Source organism: Clarias gariepinus, chromosome 4 (genome assembly GCF_024256425.1).
Source record: "Clarias gariepinus isolate MV-2021 ecotype Netherlands chromosome 4, CGAR_prim_01v2, whole genome shotgun sequence".
In the NCBI taxonomy this organism is placed as follows: domain Eukaryota; kingdom Metazoa; phylum Chordata; class Actinopteri; order Siluriformes; family Clariidae; genus Clarias; species Clarias gariepinus.
In genome coordinates this window covers 18,659,661-18,683,840 of record NC_071103.1, presented here as the reverse complement: position 1 = coordinate 18,683,840, position 24,180 = coordinate 18,659,661, and the positions used below count along the sequence as shown (strand labels likewise).

At 37.0% G+C, this 24,180-nt stretch overlaps 2 protein-coding genes across 4 annotated transcripts in view; both read right to left on the bottom strand.

Annotated features, from left to right (window-relative positions):
- Positions 1–6,600: 6,600 nt before the first annotated feature.
- LOC128520658 (cathepsin K-like) overlaps positions 6,601–24,180 on the bottom strand; it is a 287,992-nt gene continuing 270,412 nt past the window's right edge. Inside the window, exons 2-9 of one of the 3 annotated variants that reach the window (XM_053494996.1) lie at positions 11,437–11,455; positions 10,960–11,093; positions 9,863–9,985; positions 8,360–8,509; positions 7,951–8,169; positions 7,366–7,531; positions 7,148–7,256; positions 6,601–7,050 (exon numbers count right to left, since the gene is read on the bottom strand). In XM_053494996.1, coding sequence (XP_053350971.1) covers positions 6,951–7,050; positions 7,148–7,256; positions 7,366–7,531; positions 7,951–8,169; positions 8,360–8,509; positions 9,863–9,985; positions 10,960–11,085 — 993 coding nt within the window. In that variant the 5' untranslated portion in view covers positions 11,086–11,093; positions 11,437–11,455 and the 3' untranslated portion in view covers positions 6,601–6,950. Of the gene's footprint in view, positions 7,051–7,147; positions 7,257–7,365; positions 7,532–7,950; positions 8,170–8,359; positions 8,510–9,862; positions 9,986–10,959; positions 11,094–11,436; positions 11,510–24,180 lie in introns of those variants that run through there. The other 2 variants (XM_053494997.1, XM_053494995.1) reach the window with 2 other exon arrangements.
- Positions 18,287–22,444, bottom strand: LOC128520655 (cathepsin K-like). The gene is made up of 8 exons (XM_053494991.1): positions 22,311–22,444; positions 21,754–21,887; positions 21,253–21,375; positions 20,146–20,295; positions 19,679–19,897; positions 19,121–19,286; positions 18,823–18,931; positions 18,287–18,737 (listed from the first exon to the last, which is right to left on the bottom strand). Exons 2-8 carry the CDS (start codon positions 21,880–21,882, stop codon positions 18,638–18,640), a joined length of 996 nt encoding a protein of 331 aa, XP_053350966.1. The 5' UTR covers positions 21,883–21,887; positions 22,311–22,444; the 3' UTR covers positions 18,287–18,637.

The following is a 24,180-nucleotide window of genomic DNA, read 5'->3' as shown; positions in this document are numbered from 1 at the left end:
CACTGGACATATCGGTTTTCCACCTCCTGTCGTGGTTAACACCAGAGCCGGGGAACCCATGCAATTAGGACGCGCCTCCCTGACCACTGCAGAACGAGAACGGCGCTTCAAAGAGGGGCTCTGTGCTTATTGTGGGTCAGCCAAGCACCACAGAGCCATCTGTCCACGTCGCCAGGGAAACGCCCAAGCCCGGTGAGCGATGGGAGCAGCTCGCCGGGCCACCTCCACCTCTCCGCCATGATCCCTAGCGCCTCTTGTCTCACGGTCCAGGTACACCTCCAGTTTGGCCACAAATGGGTCAGAAGTACTGCGTTCATCGATTCCGGTGCTGCAGGCAACTTCATTGACTCTTCTTAGGCCAAAAAACTGGGAGTGGAGTTGGGAGCATTATCCCAGCCTGTTCGTATCACCTCAGTAGACAGTCATCTAGCCCCATCACCACCCAGACACAACCCATCACCCTAATTATTCAGCAACATCAGGAACAGATCCAGTTTCACCTGACCTCCATTTCGTCACCACCCATCATCCTTGGACACCCCTGGCTTTTACAACATGACCCTCTAATATCCTGGCCCCTAAACCGGATCCTGCAGTGGGGGCCGGCCTGTAACGAACTTTGCCTATCGGCTTCGGGTGGGATGAGCTCTAGGGAGCTCGAGGCCCCCGACATCGACACCAACGCCATCCCTCCTGCCTACCGAGACCTGGCTGAGGTGTTCTGTAAGAAATGCGCCACCCATCTCCCGCCTCATCGCCCCTACGACCTAGCGATTGACCTGCAGCCAGGATCTGCTCCCCCCCGCGGCCATCTCTACTCCCTCGCACCCACCGAGACACAGGCGATGGAGGAGTACGTTTCGAACGCCCTCCGTCAAGGTACCATCAGGCCTTTCTCCTCGCCTGCCGCCGCGGGATTTTTCTTTGCAAAGAAAAAGGGGGGGTGAACTTCGTACATGTGTCGATTATCGGGGGCTAAACAACATTACCATCAAGAACCGACACCCACTGCCCCTTACCAACTCTGCCCTGGACGCCCTCTTTGGTGCCACCATTTGGAAGACGGCCTTCATCACACCCTCTGGACAATATGAAAGTCTCATCATTCCATTCCGACTCTGCAATGCCCCCGCCGCCTTTCAAAGTTTCATCAATGACATTCTTCGAGACATGCTGGGGCGCTGGGCATTTGCCTATCTGGACAACATACTAATCTACTCACGGACAGTTGAAGAACACACCCAACGTGTCAGGGCGGTCTTGAAGAGGTTGCTTGCCAACCAACTGTATTGTAAGTTGGAGAAGTGCTGATTCTAGAGCATGTAGTCCGCCTGCATGGGTTCCCGAAAGACATTGTCTCGGACAGGGGGCCCCAGTTCACTGCCCGGTTCTGGAAGGCCTTCTGCTTCATGATGGTTTGGATCTACACATGCTGCTCCTGAACTAACAGTAATCCAGACCCCCCTCTGCACCTGCTGACCCTATGCAAATGAAGATGGGTTCCCTGTTGAGTCTGGTTCCTCTCAAGGTTTCTTCCTATTGCCATCTCAGGGAGATTTTATTTGCCACTGTCGCCAATACCCATGGCTTGCTCTCATTATTATCTAAACACATTTTTCTTACTCATTCACACTTAATTTTCTTTTTTATTTTGTAAAGCTGCTTTGAGACAATTACCAAGTGCTTTATAAATACATTTTAATTAAACTGAATTTATTTGAAGTTAAGGTTGTCCTGTTAGAGATAGAGACATCTGGTTGTAAACTGTCCTTTTAAGAATTTTGGAAATAAAAGAGAGAAGCAATACTGGAAGATAGTTGCTGATGTCTGGATCCAGACAGGGTTTCTTGAGGATGGGAAAAAAAATCTGCTGTACCTCATTAGTTGACAGTGTAGTGAATTCTGCTAAGAGAGGGGAGGAAAGGTGCTGAAATTCTGGTGTATGTTTTCATGTTGTTGTAATTGCTGCAGTATGTGGTTTTGCATTATCTTGCTGGTATACACAAGGCCTCCCCTGGCACCACAATCAGAGATGCTGGCTTTTAAACTGAACGCTGATAACATGCTGGAAGGTCTCCCTCCTCTTTAGCCCTTAGAACACGGCGCATGTGATTTTCAACAAGAATGTCAAATTTGGACTCATCTGGTCATAGAACACTTTAAACTAGTCTATTTTAAATAAGCCTTGGGCCACAGGACACAACAGTGCTTTTGGACCATGTTTACATATGGTTTTTGCATGATTTAGTTTTAGTTGTCCTCTGCAGATTTACCGACAGTGGTTTCTGGAAATATTTCCCCGTCTCATTTAGTAATGTCTATGACACAAACATGATGATAAGTAATGCAGGGTCATCTAAGATTTCTCCAATTTCTTTGAATCTTTTGACTATGCCCATCTTTACTTCTCTGCCTCTCAGAGAGAGACTTTGCCTCTTTAAGATATTCCTTTTATAGCTAATCATGGCACAGACCCAATGTCTCTTAACATGGCCAAATCTTTTTTTCCCCTTTGTTGTAACCGCCGCAACTTTTTAAAAACCTATAGCAGGCATCAAATTTTAAATGAGCCTATTTAGTAGATAAAACTGTAAAATTTCTTTGTTTAAACATTTATGTTCTCTACTTTTTTTATGAATAAAATATTGGTGTGATTGAAATATGTGATTTGAAAGTGTTTTAGTTCTCATTTTATTCTAATTTAAGAACTTAACTTTTTAGATTTAGGAATATAAACGTTTAAATCTAGTAAGGCTACAGCGGATCCTGAGCCCATTACTGGGATTACTGAGCAGGTGCGGTTAAATCTTAAAAAGGACATTGATCCATGACAGGGCGCCATGCACATACAAATGTACACATTCGTTAACATTTACAGCCACTTTAGAATAAACAATACAGAAGACTACATCAGGTTCCACTGCTGACAACCAAGAACAGAAATCCTCTCCTAGACTTTTACCAACATTTGGCCAAATGCTTAAGTAAAACCTAGCCTTAGAAAATTCCACACAATGGACAAGCCTAATCTGATTTGCCTTTTTTTTTATTTCAGTATTCATAAAAAAAAAAAAAAAACCTTGACTCATCTTGTAGTAATTACATTCTATGGACAACTATACTTTATGCTACAATGTATTCTAGGGCATTATTATTTATTTAATGATAATGTTATTACATTAATTAATCATTTAACACTAAAAAGGGTTCTGGGAATGCACAAAAAACAGCAATAAAGTATTTTGGGGATAATTGATTTAATTACTTAATTACCTTTCATTTATTTCCTGTAAGTGTGCCGAGAAGTTGAATAGAAAATAGGCATGGATAAACTAATAAAGTTTACTCAGACAGAAATTAATTTACATACAGTCTTGCATGAGAACAAACGGTGACCACAAATTCGGAACCAACTTCTTGTGGTCATCTACTGTGGTGGACAGGGTGGTCAACTGCTATGTCAGTAGAAAGTTGTGTAATAATTGATGAGAAAGGAAGACTTACTTAATCACTCACTTGTTGCAAAAAGAAGATTCTTAGACAAATAAATAGGTTTTGTGTCATTTTGAAAGAGAAAAAAGTGGAAAGGGAAAAATGGGAATTGCACAATGCAAAGCTCAGCATGTGATAGAATTAATCCTGCTTCTGTTATTGTGCAATTTTTATAATAAGTGAAAATTTCTCCAGCTAGAGGATCCTAAACACAAGGCATGTATCTAGCTATATATGCACAGTGCACCAGGGGCCTCATGTATCAACGCTGCGTACGCACAAAAACTTTGCTTACGCCAGTTTTCACGCTTACGGTCGGATTTACTAACAGTGAAATTAACGTTCTTCCACGCCAACTTCATGTCTGGCGTACGTGTATTTCTTGTGTGTGTGTGTTTTATTTCCGCTGGGGACTCCTAGAGGCAATTATGTTAAATTGCACACTACAAAGTATCGCACCAACACGTGAAAAACATTGCTATTAATTTATAATTGATAAAATGGGTTAAGTGACAATATTTTTCTACCAATTATGTGATTTAGAACATATAAAAGCATTTGTAAAAGTATACAACCCTTAGTCTATGGCAATGGCAGTGTTGGCCTTATTAGAGGACATTGTCAATGGCCAAATCCGAAGGGACGCGTTTTTAGGGATCACAGTGATTTTCTGGCCCACGATGATGACTGGCTTATTATCCGTTTCAGATTTCCAATAGCTATCCTCTTGGAGCTCTGTGCTGAGTTGGGTTCAAATTTGGAAAAAGAGACAGCGAGGAGCCACGCATTACCCGTTCCCTTACAGGTGCTGACAACGCTTGGTTTCCTGGCAACTGGTTCTTTCCAAAGGGAACTGGCAGACCGCTCGGGGTTAAGCCATTTGTCTTTGAGCCGTGCAATGCCAGCTGTATGGGACGGGATCATCCGCAATTCTAGCAGGTAGCCTATATAAGGTTTCCATACCATGCAGTTGACCAGCCAAACATTAAAGCGCCATTTGCAGCGATCGCCTGTTTTTCTAATGTAATCGGAGCGATCGACTGCACGCACACTGCTATAAAGGCACCATCTGAAGACGAATTTGCATACGTGAATCGGAAACATTTCCAATTAATAAATGTGCAAATAATATGTGATGCTCAAATGCGCCTAACAAATATTGTGGCAAGGTGGCCTTGGACAACCCATGATTCATTCATCCTCCAAACAGCATGATTGGGATGAGGCTCCAGGGTGGCAGGGTGCGCGATGGGTGGCTTCTTTGTGAGTGATGTATTTAAGGATATTATTCCAGCTAAGTTTTTTTTTTATTTTGTTATTAATTCCGGAGGACAAAGGAGCACATCCAATTCACATTCTTTACCATAAAGTTTCTCTTCTTGCTTGTTTTTGCCATTGCTTTTTCGTTTGGTTTTGCCAAAGTGGAGTCATTAACATATTTATACGGAGGAGGAGGCAGGGAGGGGTTTTGCGCTCATGCAAGTGCGCTCAATTTCACGTTAATTCGGATGTACAAAGAGAATTTGCGTGGGATTCCGCGTACGCAGTGTTTCATACATCAGATTTTTTTACTGCGTACGCACATTTACAGCTTTGTCCGTACGCAATGTTTTAGTATGAATTCAACGCACGTCTTTGTACATGAGGCCCCAGACCTGTATGACCTTTTGCAATTTGCTTTCTTGTATAAGTGACACAAAGGATCTTCTGCACTCATTAACTAAATGCCTACAACCCGGCTAGTTCCTCAGATTATGGATATAGATAAGATGAAAATATACAGTACTTACCATCTTAAAATTAATTTTAATGCTTAGTTTAGTTATGTTACTTTTATATTGACAATTTTTCTCACCTCCTCTCAGGTTATATTTATAATATATTATATAAATAAAACATTTATAATATATATTTTTTATATTTTAAGTATTTTTTTTATATATTATTATCATTTCAGTATTTTAGGATTGTACAGCACTTGACAGCCTTCTTGTATGTTTTGAGTGACAGATGTCTCTTCCAATTAGCGATAAGAATTTTATTTGCCAACTATACCCAGATTTTTCTGGTTTGAGTGAATTGTTGTGTTGTTTTTTTTTTTTTTTGGTATATTGTTTATGGATATTTTGTTGTTTTTCCTGATTTTTTATATTGTTTTCAGGTTTGTTATGTTGTTTTCAGTTGTGTTATTTTGTTTTCCAAAAAAAAAAAGATTACATTTAATTTCTACTGTGGCCCTATGATGGCAGGTTGGCAGAATAGAAAAATTAAGGAAAACATAGAAAGAAAACATAATCCAAGTAAATAAGTCTTATTTATTACAGTAAAATGAACTATCTATAATAAGTGTATAATTATAATAATTATTGCAAATTAATGATCAGTTTCTGTAAACCCAAGCAGATACCTGTGCACAGCATGTGTGGGCTACAGAACATGGACCAGCAGCACTATAAAAAAAAGTATATATTTTTTACATTTAGGCATTTGGCAGACGCTCTTATCCAGAGCGACTTACATTTTTATCTCATTACACATCTGAGCAGTTGAGGGTTAAAGGCCTTGCTCAAGGGCCCAACAGTGGCAACTTGGTGGTTGTGGGGTTTGAACCTGAAATCTTCCGAACCGTAATCCAATGCCTTAACCACTGAGCTACCCCCGGCCCCCTTTTTGTGAGTTTTGAAAACTACAGTCAGGTCCATAAATTTTGGAACAGTAATATGTTTTGGCCCCTGTACACTACCATACACGGAACCATTTTTCAGATGTAAAATAATAAAGCAAACTACAGTAACATACAGTACACTACATAGTCAGTAACTGGATTTAACTAAACAAATAGGCATGGCCTTGCTTTAGATATTATTACTTCAGTGATTAAGTGTTTCAGATGGGAGCAAGTTAAGGTATTTTTTAAACAACCATGACAGAAGACATATCCTGTAGTCATGATAAAGATGTTACTTTGCTTCAGAAGGGGCAAATTATTGGCTTGCATTAGGCAAAGAAAACAACTTAGAAAACCTGGAAAAATAGTGGTGAACCATTATCTTAGAGGCAGAAATGAGGTTAGGAAAAACATTCTGAATGAGTGTGATGAGAGATTGCTTAAGTGCTTTTCAAGTTTAATGATTGAATCGATTGATTACAATTGAAATTAAGGTGCAAAAAATTTTTTTACTTTATGCAGGAGTCTGACTTTCTCATCATCAGTACAAGATTGTAAAGAGAAATTCATGCAACTCTGGACAGAAATAAACTTTGTGACATTACATGTATGCATGCATGTATGTACGTACTGTATGTATGTACATACGCACACACACACACACACCATATCATACACATTAACACATAAACTCAAAGTTTTTTTTTAACTATGCAATGAAAAGCAGAAATGGGTTATGAGTTGTATGGCGGCAGCCCCTTTTGCTTTAGGGATATATGCCTAAACAGTTTTACATGAGAGGGTAAACGGCACGGTTTGCAATTCCACATGCATTATTGCGGTTACGGGCCATCCAGACGTAACCTTTCGTTCCCCATTTTTCACCCCAGCTGTAGAAGGAGCAAAGAAAAAGAAAAATATATATATTTTTAAGCATGAACATAGTAATGTGTCATAAAAAAAAATCAAAAGTTCTATGCAACTCACCTGTTTTTGATAATCCAGTACTTTTCACCATCAAGTGTGGCATCATAGCCCACTGCCAGCACAGCATGGTTGGTCGTTTCGTTGTGACAGCTGGGGTCATAATACACACCTGGAGAAAAACAGAGGTAACTAAATCCTACATATAAAGTGGACTTGCTTGCCTTAAACAAGGCTTTATCAATATGCAAGTAACATTAATTATACTTTTTGCTACCTACCACTCTTGTAAAAGTGGAATGTCGACTGTTTGGCATCAATGCCAACAGAAATTGGGCCGACTTTAACAAGAGCAGATGCCAGTGCATCCTCACTACCTTTTTTTACTTTCTCAAATCCTTGGCACTCTGCTGCTTTCCCAGATTTATTATATGCACACCGTTGCTCCTGAAGAGGGCAGTTTTCAGTACATGAGAAACAAAGATCCGGAAACATTAAATATGTAATTTCAATAATCACATATATGTTTTTGTAGGCCTTAAATCAGGAAGATGAATCCCAGACATCACAGACAATATGTGAATTTTCAATTAAACACCTAAGATCATTAAGGTTAGAAAGCAAGTTACAGTCATTTCATTTTAATTAATATTATTTAATTTGATTTACTTTAAATATTGTAATATCTGTAAAGAACATGTGTGTTGTATTATTTCGCATGATTGTGTTTATAAATTAATAATGAAATATATTCTATTTGCATTTTAAAAATCCTAAAAATGGATTAAAGGCATGTTCTGTAGATCTGTAGAATTCTTCTGCTATATTTTATTCCTTAAATATTCATATACAGAAGTGAAGCCTACCTGTCCCACATAGGGATAAGCCTCCTCAGAATCAATACCTCCATTGTCTCTAACATAGTTAAAGGCTTTGTCCTTATATCCACCATTACAGCCATGACTCTCAATCACACAGTCTACCAGGTTCTGAGGGCTGAGGTTTACCAGTTTGCCTGTGGTCTTCTTTAGCTGACCCTCTAAAGCACCAACTGCACTGAAGGCCCAGCAGGAGCCACATGAGCCCTTAAAAAGAGAAATAACTTAGAACAATTTCTTTTAGATGCACACACATCTCAAGAGCATTGTATTAGGTCAGATGCTAGCATACTTTTTATTTATGTCAAAAGGGAAATCATTTAACTGTCAAACTAATATAATATATTGATGTCAGAGGTCAGCAGGGTTAGAGGTCGTCTATATCATAAACTCTTACCTGCTTCCTGACTGGGGTAACATAACCAAGCTTGCGGTAATCAATTGAGTTGGGTAGTTTATCCAGTGGTTCAGGTAAGTAGGTATTCACAGAATCACTGTCCACAGAAACCTGGAGACCCAGCAAATTCTTGGCTATTTCCTCTGATGTCTAACGGGGAGATAGACTGTTAAAGACTGTTCAAGGGTGCAGAGTACAAACCATCTTATTCATACTCTCTTTTAGCTTAATTTTATTTGATTGATCATTTTTTAGTTCTGGCAGTGTAAACAAACTGATAAGAACATCAAAATGTCCTACCATTAGCAATAAACAAAACACGATGTTAGGGTCAGGAAACCGAAACCGAAAACATGTGATTGGTATTGATGCTATTATTACATTTGTATAAAGTAACAATAGAAACTGTTTTACAGGAAGTATCATGTCAAAAATTAAATAAAAAATAGAAATGAGGCCTCCGAGTGGCGCAGTGGTAAAGCGCTCGCCCTATCATCCGGAGGTCGCTGGTTCGAACCCCGGGTGATGCTGTTTTCCTCTCACAGCCGGAGGCACAGAGAGAGCTGATTGGCCGAGCTCTCTCAGGGGGGAGGGATGAGAGGTACTTGTGCTCCCACATAAGTCACGGCGCTACAGCCAATCAGGGGCGTCTGTGAGCTCGCGCACACGGAAGGAGCGGCTAGCGCTTTCCTCCGAGTGTGTTACTCCGCCCCTAACGGTGCGTGAGCGAGCAGTTCGAAAAGATGCGGTCGGCTCGCGTCACGTGGTTCGGAGGAAACACGGGATAGCTTTCGTCCTCCCGACTGAGTGGTTGTGGTAGCCTTGATGTGTGTGGGAGCCCCCTAGTGACGGGGAGTAATTGGCCACGACTAGATTGGGGAGAAAATCGGGGAAAAAAGAATTGGACAGGACTAAATTTATAAAATAAAAAAAAAAAAAAATAGAAATGGAAAAAAATAGAAAAGAAAAAAAAGAAAAATAGAAATGGTATCCCCAAACCAATTTTAATTTAAATTTACATTTAATATGTAAATTTACATCCTCATTTTTATTTTAATTATTTGTGGTTATGCCTCTATATTTTTTTCACAGTTTTGTTCCTCACAGGTGCTGTTGGCAGTTGGAGGTTAGCAGGTGCTCTTTCAACATTACATTATGGAAAATTTTAAATAATTTAGATCACCTTAATATTTTAGCTAAAGCACAAAGTTGGTGATTCTGGGAAAATTGGATCTGTTGTATTCCTGACTGATGTAAAAAAAAATATTAAAACTGTAAAAATTTCCCAATATCTCAGCCTGGAATTTAGTATGTCCTTACTTCCTGCTTAATTAGTGCAAAGGAGGAGAGCCATTCAGAATACAATTAAGCACTAAGAAAATTAATGCGTTGCTAGTTTTGGTAAAAAATAAAATGGGCAATAATTGAACTTATCTGATAATGATCTAATTTATTATTTTTTATAAGCTTGAAAAATGCTCCATTAGTAAAAGTAATATTTACCATGTCTCCAAGGTGGTTCATGCCTAGTTCATAGGTGTGTAGGCCCAGTTCATACTCTTGATTATGGCTCTCAATCAACCTCATATTCTTCTCCCAGATAGCCCTGCGAATAGCCTCTTCAGCCTAAGATGTGCATACACACAGTTTTGTACATGATTAGCATTTGTTCATTATATCACTATATTTTTATAAACAAAAAATGCACTATATTTCAAATTGTAATAACGTTTACAAATAATTGGGAAAAAACACCAACTGTGATATGCCTTGCGTAACAACTTTATTGAGATTTAACACTGACTAAATAGTGACAAAATTTCTATGGATAGCAAACTCACTTTATCTTCTTTCCGAACACATTAGGTGTTTTGCATTTCTGGGTTCAATGTGATTCCGTGAACAGAATTTTCCTGAACTTGATTTGTCAGTGTGTCTTTTTATTTTTTCAAAAATAAAAAATATTGAAATTACCTAAAATTACTTAATTTGATCATTTGTGTTAACAATTTCATATAAAACAGGTTTGTTTATACTTTTTAAGGTCTTGTGAGGTTCAGTTTGCTTTTCAGTGCTTTCCAGTTTGCCTGTGATGCAAGAGAAATTTATAGTGCTGTATACAAGGAGCCAAAAAAAAAAAATTGCCTCTAAATAAGCTAACGTAGTAGTACATATGACCTAGGATTATCCTTCTGCATTTAAAGTCTTAGCTCAAACCTAAGTAGTTAAAACCTTAGTTTAAATCTTAAATAATGTTGTTTTCCATTTCATTATGCATCCGTTAAAAAAAAAAATGCTGTTTTCAAAATAATTTAATGAAAAATATTCAATGTGAAAGTACAGGATAAAAAGTGGTAATACCATACATAGATACTAAAATATGTTGTATCTTCTACAGTACAATACTAAAAAAAAAATGTTTAGTCATATATACCGTTAGAAAGTAATAAGAGAAGAATATGCCTAAAAACTACTTGCTGTAAATTTATAGTGAAATTTTTGACAGTGGTGATTATGAAAATGCTTAAAAAACAATATATATATATAATTTATTTTGAGCATTTAGATATGTACTGCCTGCAGAGTATAGTGTATATTACCAGGCCATTGTATTTCTTCCTGTTAGTAGTTTTCCAATTTTCCCATAATGTGTCCAGAGAAGAGTCCATGAAATGGCTTACTGCAGAACCCAGCAGCAGGAATAACACTAATCCAGACTTAAACATACTGCCTGCTGTAGACAAGAAGAGGAGATCAAGAGCCAAAGTCAAGTGAAATATTCCAGTTATATACTGACATTAATATGTGCATCTAAACCTGTGTAATATAATTTACCACAGGGAACAATGTAACATTGTATCGTAATATGATATGTAATGTGATCGTCATTTGATTTTCAGTGGAAAAAAAGAAAAAGTGACGTAAAGCTCTACTTAAAAAGAAGACTACCTTCTAAAAATGATGATAAAAAAAATAACTAGAAACAATACTAAATTACTTTAAACTAAAGTTGTTTTTAAAGACATGACATGAATCAATGTCTAAACAAAATGACCTTTAATTTAAACCAGTCATACCTTAAAGTGAGCTCGGGACAAGTAGCTTCGGTAGCATGTAAGGTTTTTAAATTCAGTCTGAACTCTGCTTTATGTAGTAACCTTTTAAGGAAGTGGTCCTTTTTTAAAAAGGAAGGAAAAGGAGGGTGCATAAGTGCTGGAGTGTGGAGTTATGAGGCCCTAGGTTGAGATTCAAAATTCAGAGTTCAAAGAACATTATTAATCCCAGAGGGAAATTGCTTTGTCTTGTTTATACAGTTGCTTTGATTAATTTACCGGGAAGAAAGGAAAAAATTAGATCATACAGGAAAAAAATTAAATGAAAGACTTAAAAATGGTAAGAAAAATAACAATAAATAGAAGTAAAAATATAGCACACAGTAAGTTACATATTGCACTTAAAATGTAGTGTAAATGACATAAAATATTGCACAAATGTATTGGTAATCTGATATTGCATTTGGAACTTATCTTAAATTGTGGGAACAGTTGTGTAGTAAGGTATTATTGAACAGTAACTACTGACAGTTCCTATCCCGTAGTGAAAACGTTACAGAGATGAGTTATATAATTTTATGGCCATTGGGAGAAAAGATCTCCAGTCAGGTCATTAGCGATAACTTTATTTATGATAGGTGTGTTAGTGAGCACTCTGCCAGGAGCGCATCCAGACTTTAGAGAGGAATAGAGAGCAGTGTTATTCCCACAAACAGGTTTTTAATATATTAGTTCAATATATTATAGTAAACAGTAACCTGGATTAAATAGAATGAGTATGTAGCTCTAAATAAAGCTACTGTAGTCCTCCTGGATACAGCTACATAGACCAGCCTTAGCTAACTGGTAGAGGAGGAGGCATTGCAGTTATTTACAATGATAATCTGTCTATTGTCGAAAAACACAGACTTAAATTTAATGCATTTGAAGTTCTCTATAGTAACATAAAAAGTGTAGCTACAAATATTAGGTCAGCTCGGTTGATCCCACTAATTATCATTTACAGACCTCCAGGACCGTACTCTGAATTTCTCTATAAATTTGCAGATTTCCTCTCAAACATTGTCATTTTTAATATTTATTTTGAGAAAGCAGAAGACCCTCCGAGAACAGTATTTATGTCCATACTGGACTCAACAGGAGTAAATCAGTGTGTAGCAGGACCCACTTATAAAGCAGGTCACACTTTAGATTTAATATTATCCTTCGGATTAAGCTATTTCAGATCACTGTCTTGTCTTACTTAAAGAGTGTCATAGTAATAATGTACGCACAGCGCCGCGCTACCACATTAAACATACATTCACATCAAATACTATACAGAGCTTTATCAAGAATCTACCAGAGGTATGAACTTTAATTGGATCGCCATCTGACTCCACAGAACCCGATCAGGCGACTAAATATTTAGAGTCAACATTTCGTTATACCTTAGATAATGTAGCTCCAGTTAAAAAGAAAATGATTAGAGATAAGAAACTCGCTCCCTGGTATAATGACCACACACGCACTTAAACACTAAAACAGACCGCTCAGAAATTAGAACGCAAACGCTCTCAGTGATGCTAGATCATTGTATCTCTCCACTCTTATTGAGAATAACAAAAATAATACTAGATTTTTATTCAATACCTAGCTAAATTAACGAGAAACAAGACCACTGCAGAAATCCCCATAACAACAACATACAATAGTGAGGACTTCATGAACTTTTTCAATAATAAAATCATAAATATTAGGCAAAAAATTCAGGCTTTGAAACCAGAAAATTTAACTTATACAGATGATAAACTAACTACACCACATCAGAACCTAGAATACTTTATTCCCCTTGAAGAGAATGAACTAATTTCGTTAGCCTTTATATTACGTATATCCTATCCCGACACATTTTCTCAAGCAGATAGTACCAGAACTTTTTACTCAGCAGTGGGTATGTTCCCAAATCCTTCAAATTAACAGTTATTAAATCTCTAATTAAGGGAACTTGATCTTGACCCTTGACAGCTGTCCAATTACAGGCCGATATAAAACCTCCCCTTTATCTCTAAGATTCTGGAAAGAATAGTAGCACAGCAACTATGTTCATATCTACATAGGAATGGCATAACCGAACTGCATCAGGATTTAGGCCTCATCATAGCACAGAGACAGCATTTTTTTAAATAGTAAATGACCTCCTATTGGCCTCTGATCAGGGTTGCATCACTATACTTGTGTTACTCGACCTCAGTGCAGCTTTTGACACTATTGATTATACAGTAGTATGCTTCTTCACAGATTAGAAAATGTAGTAGAAATTAAGGGAACGGCCCTCTTGTGGCTCAGATCCTATTTGTCGTTATCAGTTTGTAGATTTAAATGGTGACCATTCTGCATTTTCTAAAGTGGAGTTTGATGTTCCACAAGGTTCAGTTTTAGGCCCACTGCTTTTTTCTCTTTACATGCTTCCTCTGGGCAACATTATTCATAAGCATGGTATTAGTTTTCATTGTTATGCTGATGACACACAGTTATACATTTCAGCAAAACCAGATGAGAAAAAACTGCTTACTAAAGTTGAGCAATGTGTGCAGGATATGAGAAATTGGATGTTAATTAACTTCCCTTTTGCTTAATCCTGATAAGACAGAGGTTTTTGTCATAGGACCACAAGCAGCGAGATGCAAGCTTTCTGATCACACTGTAACTTTAAATGGCCTTTCTGTTCCATCAAGTAAAACAGTAAAAGACCTCCGTGTGATTATAGATCCCAGCCTTCCATTTGAAGCACATGTACAGTAGATAATATTACCAGGATATTTCTCATTTTACCTCAGAAATATTGCCAAGATAAGAAATATATTGTCACTAAACAATGCAGAAAAAATAGTTCATGCTTTTATCACCTCTAGGTTGGACGATTGTAACGCCTTACTGTCTGGTTGTTTAACTAGGTGTATAAACAAGCTTAAGTTAGTCCAGAATGCAGCAGCGAGAGTCCTCACTAGAACCAGAAGATACAAGCACATAGCCCCTATCTTATAAACACTGCATTGGCGCCCTGTGAAATTTCGCATCGATTTTAAAACACTACTATTGACGTATAAAGCATTAAATGGTCTCGCGATGAGATATCTAAGTAAACTGTTTGTGTCTTACAATGCAGTGTGGTATGGAAGTATATTAGTGCCAAAATTCCTCAAAGCAAAATAGCAGGTTGAATTAAATGAACTGAAAAAAATGTGTTGCAATAAAAAATTTTGAATTTTTCTGCATTGCAATTTGATCTGAATTTTAAAAAATCCTTAGAGCATTTACAATGTTTAAAATCTTTGCCACTGCAATTTATTGTGGTTGTATATTTCAAGTGAAAATGTAATTCAAGCATTTAAAATTCAATGCAAAAATATTCAAGTTACTAAATTGCAGTTTAAAAATATTTTTAAATTTTGTATGTTAAAAATACAATCTTTATTATTTTTCAATCTTACAAAATCAGGTCGACAAAATTCAGGTAACAAAATTTAGGTAACAAAATTCAAGTCGCTAAAATTCAGGTAATAAAATTCAAGTCGCTAAAATTCAGGTCTTCACATCCGGGATATCACAGGAAGAGCAGTGGACTGCCGATTGCTGCTGTCCGTGCCGCAGTGTACTTTAAAGTGTGCACGCAGCACTCTTAACTAACAGGCTGGGTTGCCAGTTGCACAATAAAGGGTGTAATGTGTTAAAATTACCCCTCTGCCGTAAACGCTATATTCAAAGCAAAGCCGAGGTGTTCAATCGAAAAATGCTATCCATCGAGTTGTGCTACATACCGTATCTGCGCATGCGCAGTCCCACAAGTTTGCACTGTTTTTCCTCGCCCATAAATTCATGCTACCTTGGTGCTGAGACTTCGATTGACAGTGAGTTTAAACCGTTTTCCTTTGCTTACTTTGACCGAAACATTTGAGTTTCTGCATAAATTGTCATGAATGAGCCTTAACTTTGAGGAAAATAAAAACTTAGAGCAGAAAACTATCGTGGAGAAGCTTTATTACTTAAATTTAAACACCTACATTTACATCTTTTTGTATACTTGAAGCTCTTCTGATTACATTGAACGTCCATAGTGTAGTTTTTCAATAATTTTGGTCAGCATTTATTAATTTACAAAAACCTTAGTAACAATAAGTGCGAATGAAGTCCTAACTAACTTCTGCGCCATTACCCCGGTGAAAAGGTTTACTGTACGAATTACGGTAGCGTAAATCGATAGACTCTGCTATTGAATTGTGCTACGGTAGCATTTCTTCGACAAGGCAGCAAAAATCGACAGAACACCGTCGCTCTTTCGTTTACACGCGAGAGCGATGGGTTTCTATGGGAAGCCAAAAATTCTGTACAGCAGCAGAAAAAAATTTAGGAAGCAGTCAAACAGCATGGGTTCAGTGAGTGACACCAGAGTAACTGCAGACGTCTGACTTTAGGCAAAGAAAGTGATAGGGACAATTCAAGACAAAGAATAAAGACAGATATACTAGATAGATAGATAGATAGATAGATAGATAGATAGATAGATAGATAGATACTTTATTGATCCCGAAGGAAATTCCAGATATCCAGCAGCAATTGTGACAATAACAGTAAGACAGATTATAGATTGCACACTGTATATCTTACATACAATCAGTATACACAGGGTAATGTGAAAACTGACCAGAGTTACTAGTGCAATGATGGACAAAAACTACAAGATATATAAAAAGAATATAAATAAAAAATATAAATGACAGTAAAAAAGAGAAATGGGGTTAATTGCAGTGCAGCCATTGATGTACAATTTTATATGTGACAAAGTCACGACAGAAATTTATGAGGCTCCGTATAGGGCTTAAATCAAACCTCACTCATGCACACACATATGAAACGCTTGCGTACACATATATGAAACAGTCGCACATACTGTACATATGTACTACTAACTGCTCAAACAACTACATAAAGACTTATGATTTTGTACTAAATATTAAACCGAAACTGAAATGTTGTAATTGCGTTGCATAAAATAATTTGTGACAAAAAAATTTGTTTTATTTTATTTGAATCAGACTGACATTAAACCGTACTATCCACACTTTACATTTTTCTTAATTACAAAGTTTTTATGGTTACCTTTATTTATATAAGCAATATAAATTTAACAAAGTGTGATTTTAACACATTACATCTTTTATTGTGCACCTGGCAACCCAGCCTGTTAGTTAAGAGTGCTGCGTTCGGTAAGTAGTTTCTGAGAAGTAGACTGCACAGGGTGCAGGAAGCACACTTTAAAGTACACTGCGGCACGGACAGCACTCTCCACTGTTCTTCCTGTGATATCCCTGATGTGAAGACCTAAATTTTAGCGACTTGAATTTTATTAATAAAATAATAATAAAATTTTTGCAACCTAATTTTTGTCGACCTGAATTTGTAAGATTAAAAAATAATGAAGATTGTATTTTTAACACTTGAAAATATTTTTGAACTGCAATTTAGTAACTTGAATATTTTTGCATTGAATTTTAAATGCTTGAACCACAATAAATTGCAATGGCAAAGATTTTAAACATTGTAAATGCTCTAGAGCATTTACAATGTTTAAAATCTTTGCCATTGCAATTTATTGTGGTTGTATATTTCAAGTGAAAAAATTCAAGCATTTAAAATTCAATGCAAAAAAGAGCCTCTAAGGATTTTTTTTTAAAATTCAGATCAAATTGCAATGCAGAAATTTTTTTTATTTTTATTGTAACACGTTTTTTTCAGTTCATGTAATTCAACCTGCTATTTTGCTTTGAGGAATTTTGGCACTAATATACTTCCATAAAACAGTATTGTAAGATCCAAATTTAGTTTTAGTTAATTTTTTTTTTATTAATTAGAGTTTATGTTAAGTGTATATCTTTATCCCTTAACATGTACAGTAGGATGCCACAAGACACAATGTAAATTTTGCTCTTTAAACAGTTGGTATTTGAAGAGTAAATGAACTTAGATTTGCATAATTTTATTTACTGACTGGTTATGAAGAAAAAAGACTTTGAGGGGTTGTAGGTATTTTGCTCTTTCTCTTTGCTGTATTGATGTCTGAGGTTGTTTCCTTGCTTTCCTTTGGTTCCGCAGTATCCAAGTTAAGCGCCAATTGTAAGTTTAATTGTTTCAGGGTTGGATGCTGTGGTGCATCGTTTCCCTTTTGTATTTTGCAGTGCTTATTCCTGCTTATACACTTACGGTCTGTGTATGTAGTGCCTTCACATTGTTGTTGCCCTAAGCACCTTTTAGTGTGATGCTGAGACACTTACATATATTTTAGTATACCATTTATGTGTTCATATTGTATGTCCAAAAATTATTTATTTTTCATGACTTTTTGCATTGTGCTGCTGCCATACAATTGGCTAAAGAGATAATTGCATGAAAGTGCAGAAGTATAGGTGTACTACCTCTTTCCCAATTAAAGAACCTGATATTTGCTTTTGACAACATTATTCACCTAATAATGACATCAGCGGCTTAATAAAGGCTTCTTCCGCCTTTTTTCTTATTCAAGTTATATGGTGCCCTGTGCACAGTGTGTTGACTGTGTGTATACAGTATATGGAGCAGCTCTATAATCAAAACCTAGCATAAAAGTATGAAGCAGTCTTTGGATCGAGCATTTATCAACAGCAACCAACACTAAAAGAAAAATCATGTTTTAGCACATAAGCCTGTTTCCAGTCCTGATACACACCTTTAGCATCAACTGGAATCCCAGTGTTACCTTCTGGGGTCAGTACCATGTACTCTACTTTGATTACATTATCAGTATAACATGTATGCAAATGCTAACAATCCATATTAGGTAAAGCAATGAGCAAATGCATGTTTTCAGACACTTCATTTTATTTCGTCAAAAAAATTTCCTTTATTATACCAATACAATTTATTCCAAATCAAATCCTTACCAGAGGAATTTAAATATTCACTTTTAGGTTTACCTGGCTACATATTTCATAAAGCATATAAAATTAAACTGTTCACAAACATTCCAAGTCTCTGTAAACAGAATTTAAAAATGAATCATGAAATTTAAAAAATACTATTACAACAATATTTTCCTATGTACTGAGAAGCAGCAAGGGATCTGATAAGTTAAGAAATATGGCTCAGCCCCCTATGTGTTTGTTTAGTGTCAGTTGTTGATTTTTGTGGTTAGGGAAACATGCTTATAATTTTACATAAGAGGGAAACTGGCAAGGTTGGCAATTCCACAGGCATTATTGCGGTTACGGGCCATCAGAACATAACCTTTCTTTCCCCACTCCTCACCCCAACTGTAAAAGGAGCAAAACAGATGTAAAAAAATGTATATGCTTAAAAAAGTTAAAAATAGAAAATTAACAGTTCTAAATAACCCACCTGTTTTTGACAATCCAGTACTTTTTGCCTTTCGGTGTGGCACCATAACCCACTGCCAACACAGCATGGTTGATGTTTTCCTTATCACAATTGGGGTCGTAATACACACCTTGTAAAAATAATCAAACAATCAATGCATTATTATTATTATTATTATTATTATTATTAACAATAATAATAATAAAAAGTAGAAGAATACATAAAGATGAATCCTACGCATAGAGTGGCATTGCTTGTCTTTAACAAGACTCCAGAATCTGCAAGTACTGTAATATTAACCTTTCTTTTTGCTACTCACCACTCTTGTAAAACTGGAATGTTGACTGCATGGCATCAATGCCAACGGAAACTGGGCCAACTTTGGCAACAGCAGATGCTAGTGCATTCTCGCTGCCTTTCTTCACTTCTTTAAATCCTCTGCATTCTGCAGCTTTCCCAGATTTATTATATGCACACTGTTGGTCCTGCAGAGGGCAGTGGTCACATATGAAACAAAGTGGCAGAAAGTCTGCCAGAGAACACTAGACACTGGGATGCAACTAATAATAATATCAAATAACAATTTAATATAAATTATTTATCACAATCATCACTATCTGCAGTTACAATCATTTAACTGAAATTAGCTCTTTTAATGGAATTTAACAATTTTAATAATTTAGAAATTTGTTATAATAATAATAATATAAATTTCCTATAGTTGAAAAGGATAAAACCATGTTACCTTGTTATTATAAGAAAATCATAATTAATTTTAATGTAGCACTACACTGCTTCACACTCAGTTATTTTGCTATAACAGCATTTTACATTATGATTTATTCCTTAAATAATCACATGCAGAAAAGAGGCCTACCTGTCCCACGTAGGGATAAGCCTCCTCAGAATCAATACCTCCGTTGTCTCTAACATAGCTAAAAGCATTTGTCATGTATCCGCCACCACAACCATCATTCTCTTTCACACAGTCCACCAAATTCTGAGGGCTGAGGTTTACCAGTTTGCCTGTGGTCTTCTTTAGCTGACCTTCTAAGGCACCAACTGAGCTGAAGGCCCAGCAGGAGCCACATGAGCCCTTAAACATAGACAAAAATCTGAACAATTTTCATGTGCACACACATCTCCTTGTAAGAAAATTACATCAGGTCAGATGCTTACATACGTCTTAGTCAAATAAATAAATAAATAAATAAATAAGTAAATAAAGATTAGATATAAAAACCTTACACTATACATACACTAAACAAGTTTATGGTATAAAAGCTACAAAGTTTCTCTAGGTCATAGGTCAAGTTAAAAGTCCTCTGAATCATGAACCCTTACCTGGTTTCTTACAGGTGTAACATAACCAAGTTTGCGGTAATCAATAGATTTGGGCAGTTTATCCAGTAGGTCAGGAGAGTAAGTATTCATAGGATCAATGTCCATAGGAACCTGGAGACCTAGCAACTTGTCAGCTACTTCCTCTGTTGTCTAAAAAAGGAGAAGTGGGAGATGTTTAAAACATTACAGGAGATTACAAACTATGTTACAGTTACACTTACAGTTAAGCTCAAACTTATACAACAGTATTCTCTCACTCACTCTCCCTCTTTCACTCATTCATTCTATACCGTGTTTATCCTGTACTGGATGGTGGGAATCCTATCCCAAAGATTTAGGGCATTACATTATGTGGGGTACAGCCTGGATGTGGTGCCAATCCATCGCATGGCACACAATCATACACAAGCTATATGCAACACCAATTAGCCTAATTGGGATGTCTTTTGTTCTGTAGGAGGAAACTGCAATACCTGAAGGAAACCCGCCAAGCATAGGAGGAACATGCAAACTCCACACACAGACCTGAGTTAATAATCAAACCCTTGACTGAGGCCATCTAGTGCTAACACTATGCCACCTAACAGTACCCTATAATGTTATGAGAACTGGATTTGATTTATTATTTACAATAATATAAATGTAAACAAATTAAATCAAATTATGAAAACTAAGGTAAATAAATACAGTATATAATACAATTTAAATGGCTTACACTTAGTTTCAATTACTTATTTGTGTTGTTACTTAGTTGTTTCAATTATTTGTGGTTATGCCTGTATATTTTTTTCTATTGTCTAATTCCTCAAAGGTGCTGTTGGCATTTGAAGGTTTGCAGCTGCTCTGGTAACACTGCACACATGATCTGGGGTATTCCTAATGAATTTTTAAAAAAAATTCTCAAAGCTCTAAAATTTCCCAAGATCTAAGATGCCTGGTTTATGCCTGGAATTAAACCTGCTCTCACTTCCTGATAACATTACATAGCATTAGAATACAATTAAGAACTTCAAAAATTACTAACTAGTTAGAGTTTTGGGGGGAAAGAAAATCATGTGTACAATTTTATGACAATGGGCTCCTTTAGTAAAAGTGATATTTACGTACCATGTCTCCAAGGTGGTTCATGCCTAGTTCATAGGTGTGTAGGCCCAGTTCATACTCTTGATTATGGCTCTCAATCAACCTCATGTTCTTCTCCCAGATAGCCCTGCGAATAGCCTCCTCACCCTATCATGTGCATACACATAAAGTGATTAGCTTTGTACATGATTTGTATTTGTACATTATTTTACTATATTTGATACAATGCCAAAATCAAGACTACAATTTATTAAAAAAAATATAAAAAAAAACTGCACTGTATAAAAATGGAAAGAAATATTTTTAGATAAATAGATAACTGAATTCATATGCATAGGTAATATGTCTGCATAACAACTTTACTGATATTTAAAAGTAAATAAATGGACAGGCTCAATTTATCCATATGAATTACACTATGGGCATCAGAATAATACTAAACAACAAATTGCTGAAAGGAGAAAAAATATTCTGTTCTTTAAGCATTTGCATAATTTTCTAACCATCGAGTATAGAACACATTACCAGCCCATTGTATTCCTTCCTGTTACTAGTTTTCCAATTTTCCCATGAAGCGTCGAGAGAAGAGGAATCCAGAAAATGGCTTACTGCAGAGGCCATCATCAGGAACAACACTAACCCAGACTTAAACATACTGCCTGCTGGGAACAAGTCACAAGATCAGTGAGTCACAGACAAGTGAGAGACTCGGGCTACATACCGACTTTAATGTGTCTATCTGTTCCTGCGAAATATAATTTACCACAGGCAACATTTCTCACATTTCATCATTATTATGCTATATTTATCGTTATTTGATCTCCAAAGTGGTAAAAAAATATATATAATAATAATATATTTTTAGGTATTTCTGCCTTAAAAGAAAGTGAAAGTGATTTAAAGCATTGACTGAGAAAGAAATAAAGCGCTAAAACCGCTCAAGCGCAGAACTTTTAAAACGTTAAAATGGCAAAGCTAAATTAGACTAATTCAACCGCGGGTGCTTTCTGAGTATTCTAAAAAGGTAAATTAAATAAATAGCTAAAGGTTTACAAAAGAGCCTTTATTTAAAGTGGTCATACCGTGAAGCGAGCTCGGGAAGTCTTCAAGTCGCTTCTGTAGCAGGCAAAGTTTTGAACGCGGTTTGAAACTGTTAGGCACACATCTGCTTTATGTACTAACTTTTTGAGGAAGTGCCTCCCTTAACAAAAAAAAGGAAAAAGAGGGAAGAGTCCGAGGCAGTAAAATCATCAGGAATTCCAGCCCAGTGTGATTATGCCAGGTGTCGAGTTACAGCAGTCTACGCGCACGTTATACACGGTGCGTGTGTGTGTGTGTATATATATATATATATATATATATACAGTACTCACAATAAGTTAGGGATATTGTGAGAGACTTAGTGGATGTCATACATACGGTGTTTGTTTTACTTCAGACATTTTTGGGATAGGGAGGCAATTGTATTGGGGTGATAGACACACCTCATTTTGTGTTTTCCATGTTATGGTCTCATTGTGTAAAGGTGTGCCTTATAGTGGGGCCAATCTCACAAGACAATCTTTTTCAATGTGGCAGCAATTTCAACATTCTGTGGGTATAAAAAGCTGGTATTGTCAGTAAGTCATTCCAAGTTCATTATTCAAACAGCCATGAACACACAATGTCACTTTACAGACGAGCAGCGCCACCTGGCCATGGCGGGCCTTTGGGTCAGTGGCAGGCAGTCAGTTGCTTGTGAACTTGGTGATGCTTGTAAACTTGGTGTGTCTCAAAGTGTCATCAGCAGACTTGCATCAAGACACAGAACTACTGGCAGAGTTCATGACAGACCCAGGAGTGGAGCCCCACCAGTGACAGACCGCAGCGATGACCAGTACCTAAGGACCCATGCACTCAGACATCCTTAGGCAACTGCCACACAGCTGCAGGGCCGTTTATGGGATGCGAGGGGTACTAGGGTTTCCAGAAAAACCATACGCAACTGACTCCACCGCTTTGGCTTGAATGCCAGACGACCGTTGCAGGTGACTCCACTGACAACAAGACACTGCCGTAATCGTTTGCAGTCGGCACAAGACCATGTGACCTGGACAATGCAGCCGTGGTCTACTGTCCTGTGCACAGAAATGATTGTCGTCAGCGTTTTTGGAGAAGGCAAGTGAGCAAATACGCTGACTAGGTGCAACCAGGTGGATTAGGTTTATGGATGATAATGCTCCACCACATCGTGGCAAAATTGTCACAGCTCGACTTCTGGAAGTTGGACTGCCTCATATAATATATATATATATATATATATATATATATATATATATATATATATATACAGTACTGTGTGTTGGGCTAAATAACTTTAAACTGGTCAGAGTGACCTTGCTGACCCTGTCCCCTCAAAAAAGTGGCTACATTGGCCGTGTGAGCATCAGAACTGGACCATGGAGTAAAAACAAAAAAGGGCTTGGCCTGATGAATCACACTTTCTTTAAAATTATGCTATGTGGCCAGGTGTGTGTGCATTGGTGTGCACAAGATGTACTATGGGAATAAGTCAAGCTGGCAGTGGCAATAGGATCCTCTGTGCAATGTTCTGCTGGATCCTGGCCTTAATGCAGATGATTCTTGCGTACTTCCCATCTACCTAAATGTTGTTGTAGACCAAGCACACCTCAAATTACAGACTTTCAAATCCCATGAGGCAATTTTTTATTTACAATAGAACATAGAGAACATAAAAAATGTAAACTGAGAAATGTAAGAATTTTTAACAGTTTCTGGGATTTTCCTGTTGGAATTTGGTCCTTATACATGTTTCCAGCTGCTGAAAAGTTTACGGTCACCTTTGATGTATTTTTTGTTTAATGATGCGCCAAATGTTCTCTATAGGTGAAAGACCTGGACTAAAAGTAGGCCAATTTAGCACCTGGACTCTTTTACTACAAAGCCTTGCTG

What these genes read in the sequence shown, in the direction of transcription:
- LOC128520655 (XM_053494991.1), bottom strand. Translation starts at nt 21,882, where the DNA reads ATGTTTAAGTCTGGGTTAGTGTTGTTCCTGATGATGGCCTCTGCAGTA. An exon ending in GGAAGGAATACAATGGGCTG is followed by an intron (nt 21,376 to 21,753) that starts GTAATGTGTTCT and finishes TGCACATGATAG; the next exon opens with GGTGAGGAGGCTATTCGCAG. An exon ending in CTTATCCCTACGTGGGACAG is followed by an intron (nt 19,287 to 19,678) that starts GTAGGCCTCTTT and finishes TGCCCTCTGCAG; the next exon opens with GACCAACAGTGTGCATATAA.